Genomic DNA, 4,426 nt, shown 5'->3' on the forward strand with positions numbered 1-4,426 from the left:
GCAGCTGGCCAGTACCATGGAAAGGCAAAGGCATGATACCGTGCACAAATTTCAAGGTACCCCTGTGGAAAGCAGAGGGCATGCTTGTTGAGAAAGATTACTCTACACTGTGACCCGTCAGGGTTCATCCATTCAGACTTGTTAGGTTACTAAAGACCCAGACTACAGGAAAAGGTTAAAACACTTGTCAGCTTTTCATTGAGCCCGGACAATCAGTTTCAATGGCACAGACAGCAAATACTGACCAAAGTAGAAGAGGTTGTCCTGGCTGTAAGAGAAGAAGGTCCCAATGGCACGAGGAGAATACAAATCCGCCCCCTTCTGAATCAGCAACTCTACCAGGTTAACGTTCTGATTGACAGCAGCGATGTGCAAGGCGGTTTGTCCTACAAGAGGATGAAAGTAGGGTGACGTTCACATCATAAGAAAATACATGTTTGGTCATACATTTAACTGACACACTAATGGTTAGTGCATGTGGCAGTTCTATGTGGCCCATGATATATTCATGACAAATTATATCCACATGAGCAATCTATGTACAGCAGAGCTTAAAATGGGAGAGGGAGAAGCAGCACAAGGAGCCAGGCAGCTGCTCATGAAGAGGGAGCAGAGTGAAAGTGAGGAACTCATCTGTCTTCTGCTTCTCCTTTCATTGTCCACTCACAGGCCGCAGAGAAACTAGACCTGGAAGGGTTACTCAACTCCAGCATAGAAAAATCAGGTCTCCTGCCCTGCCAGACAGGACTGCTGTGTGTGGCAGAGCTGTGTAAACCCCAAAACTGGATGGAAGCCTTTGACAAGTAAAACAGCTTCCTTATTTTATGTGTATGTACATTAAGCTGGAGTCCCTCTATAATTGTTATTCATGTATAGTCTATAATGTGTACAATGTGAGGGTCTGACCTTCATACAAGGTAGAGGTGACCGTCTGGTTGACCAGATCCGGGGCGGCCTCCAGCAATAGCTTTGCGGCCTCCAGATTGTCATACAAGGCCGCCACGTGCAGAGCCGTCTCTCCCACCGCTCCTAGAGGAAAAGAAACATATGAATTCACATAGAACGGTCATCAACCCGCCACATGTTGAAGAATAGACATGTAATCCGCGGGAAAATTCAGTTCGGTTATTTTGGGATTTGGATCCGAAATTCAATTCTGTTCTGGTTTCGGACGAAATCCGAATTTTTGCTAGTTTTGGATGAGTTTACCAATATTCATTGCAAATACCACAGAAAACCATATACAGATATTAAAAGGAGAACTACGGGGTAAGTGTTTTTCCCCATAGTTCTGCTAAGGGTCACGAGAGGACCTAAACTAGCATCCTCCCGTGACCCAAAGCTCAGTATATCGCAAGCTACATTACTGTCGAGATCCACCCAGCTGCGTGAGTGACAGCTGGCTCTGCCTATCTAGAGGCAGAGCCAGCTGTACCCACCCCCTCCCCGTCCGTTTCGCCAGTCAGCGCTGGAGGATCGGAGCGGGGAAATCCCTGCAGGGAGCTGTGAGCGACAGTCACGGCTCTCTACAGGAAGATGATCGAGAAGTGAGCGAGCAACGGTACGTGTTCGCTCACTTCCCGATCTACTGAGCCGACCTGTGACAGTCTCATTGTCACACGTCGGCTTGAACTATGAGGATGAGTGAAAATCACTCACATCATAGTTCTCCTTTAATACTAAAGCTGAACCTCCTAGACCTGAATGGCATTCGGGAATCTGAATTTCCGAACACCACTCGCGAGCTCCAAAAAGCAATACGCGTCTGGGAGCCATATTAAAGCCGCGGGTTCCTGAGCCAAACGAGATTCGGGAGCTCCCAAATGCTATTCGGACTCCATTTGGGTCTTGGAGCCTCAGTTTTAGTATTATGTATATATATAAGTAGTATTCTATAATACGAATGAATATTCATAGCGGCAACATTGTGACCTCTATATACATAAAACTAAACCTGAGGCTCCCAGACCCGAATGGCAATCAGGAGCTCTCAAATGCAAATCGAAAATTTATTTTCAGATCCATGCGGAGGCATTAAACCGAAGAACACATCCGATTGGCCAGAAAAGTCACATGTCCGATTCAGAGGGGATCCGAAATTCAGGAACAGAAATTTGGATTTTGACGCATTGGGATTCGGATGTGTCTGAATGCCTGAATTTCGGAAAATTTGTACAAATTTTGATGCGGAACTAAATGAAATCGCACATGTCTACTAAAGAAAACCTTGAGGGTCAACTGCTATTCAATGGCCTCTCTTCCTTTCTTCTGTGCACCCAACCCAGAGATCTTCAAGGGAGCAGACAAGTCATTCTACCCAGCCACGGAGGGCAAAAGCATGCTGGGACCCAAACTTCGCTGACATCAAATTAATTTTATACATGACCATGATGTGTGTAGAGTTAGCAATTGTGCTGTGCAGAGCTTCAACAAGCCCGGTAGTAATTACAATGCGATTGTAGTTTTTAGTCCTGACCATAATAAATACACATTACATATTCCTTATAAAAAAGGAGCGATCCCATTGGTTTACAGGATCACACAAAGAGCTACTTACCCCTGACATACAGTTCAGTGGTGGCACAATCCAGCAGCTTCCTAATTGCCCCTACGTCATTCTCCCGGGCCGCGTTGAGCAGTGGGCACTCCCGGATCCTAGACACAAAGAAAAATGTATCAATAAGATTCTCTCTATACATATCCATTATGGGGGGGGAGGAGGACGGGGGAGGGCTATAGACATAGAATTCTCTCCACACATCTTATTGCAGCTTTACAGCCAAACATGAAATACATAGGAGGAGATTTGTATCTGTCCATCCAGCTTTGAGATTTATACAGCTCTAGGTCCCTTCCCCACCTTACGACTAGACAATGAAAGGAGAAGCAGAAGACTGATGAGCTCATCTCTCCGTCATTCAGCGCTCTCCTCCTATCAGTATAACTTTTTTTCAGAAACTCATGAATGAACAGGAAGTGATGTAAAGCACTTCCTGTTCATTCATAACTGGGGACAGGATTCCCCACTGACTCTGCCCATATGGGGGGGCGGGGGTGGGAGCAAGGATCCGAGGAGAAGCTGGAGCCTGTGCCGCTACTCTTCCCCCTGCCAAGTCGCGGCTGTGTGGCCCGTTGTCATGGCGCCCTGTGCCTCACTCGCCTCATTGTAGCTGCAGCCCTGCAAGGAGCGAGAGAGGAGAGATCGTCCATATTTTGCTTCTCCTTTCACTGTCAAGTCACAGGGTGGGGGGATGGGACAGGACATCTAACTGTAGCAGAGAAAGATGAGGACTCCATACACTGCCAAACAGGGCTGTGGTGTGGGGCAGAGCTGTGTAACTCTCAGGATGGGAAAGTACTGGCTTTGAATGCTAAAATATTAGTGTGTGCACAGTACAGATACGCAATTAAAATAAATAACTACCACCCATCTCTGCCGTGCCAAGAACGCCATTTATGCGGTGCGACCAGTCTCTTATTCTATCACAAGAAACAGTTACTTGCTGGGCAACTGTGATCATTACCGCCTAAAACATCGAGCATGGAAAATGCTAGGTATGTCGGTCACCAGTAATTAAAGACCCGAGTACGTAAGAAGCACGGCCTGCCCCATATTTGCATAACTGTCAGACTAAGTAGATGGGGAAAAAAAATAAATACTAATATATATATATATATATATATACACACACACATACATACATACATACATACATACATACATACATACATACACACACACACACACACACATCCTTTTTTTTTTTTAAGGCGTCTCTTTATGAAAATAGATTTTTAAACAAGTAGTGAAAATACAAAAACTACAAAATGGATACAGCCCCAAAAAAGGCAAACACACAAAAACAACCACAAAGCCAAGACACCACGCAGCGCACCACGATCCCCACTCTCAAAACAAACCCATCAAGGAACCCTTGGCCTCAAAAGAAAAATGGGAAGAAACAGGGAATAAGTGCCACATTCACACTTCGAGGGCCACTGATCCCCTATTGTGTTGGATTTCTTCGGGCACACTCTACCTTTATAGATCAGTTTATATTTGGGAATCACATTCCCCCTCTAATTTTACAAAGATAGGAAGAGAAAGAGGACGGGGCCCCTTTAAATGCAGTATAATGACCTTCTCCTAATCTAAATTAGTACCTTATACCCCGTTTCAAATGTGTAACTATAACATTGGATATGGATATTTGGGATAGCGGTACACATTCACAGCTCGAAGTTATTATAACCCCCATACTTTTATATACAGTAGTTTGTTGTGTACATGGCAGCTTTGCCCCGTTCCACCATTCTGCCAATTAACATTCTTCAAAATTGCACAGAGGAGCTGATCCATTGGCATTGTCCGCACCGGCATGGCCACCCCACCAGATACCAACTGTCTACAAGTACATCCTCCTTT

At 45.2% G+C, this 4,426-nt stretch overlaps 1 protein-coding gene across 1 annotated transcript in view; it reads right to left on the minus strand.

Moving 5' to 3' along the window:
- The window catches only part of LOC108784857 (transient receptor potential cation channel subfamily V member 6-like), a 27,626-nt gene that overhangs the window by 14,150 nt on the left and 9,050 nt on the right, over positions 1-4,426 (minus strand). The window contains exons 2-4 of the mRNA XM_018553798.1: positions 2,558-2,655; positions 907-1,029; positions 246-386 (exon numbers count right to left, since the gene is read on the minus strand). Of these exons, the coding sequence (XP_018409300.1) occupies positions 246-386; positions 907-1,029; positions 2,558-2,655 (362 nt within the window). The remainder of the gene's footprint in view (positions 1-245; positions 387-906; positions 1,030-2,557; positions 2,656-4,426) is intronic.

Source organism: Nanorana parkeri, unplaced genomic scaffold, assembly GCF_000935625.1.
Source record: "Nanorana parkeri isolate BGI_ZX_2015 unplaced genomic scaffold, ASM93562v1 scaffold130, whole genome shotgun sequence".
Classification (NCBI taxonomy): domain Eukaryota; kingdom Metazoa; phylum Chordata; class Amphibia; order Anura; family Dicroglossidae; genus Nanorana; species Nanorana parkeri.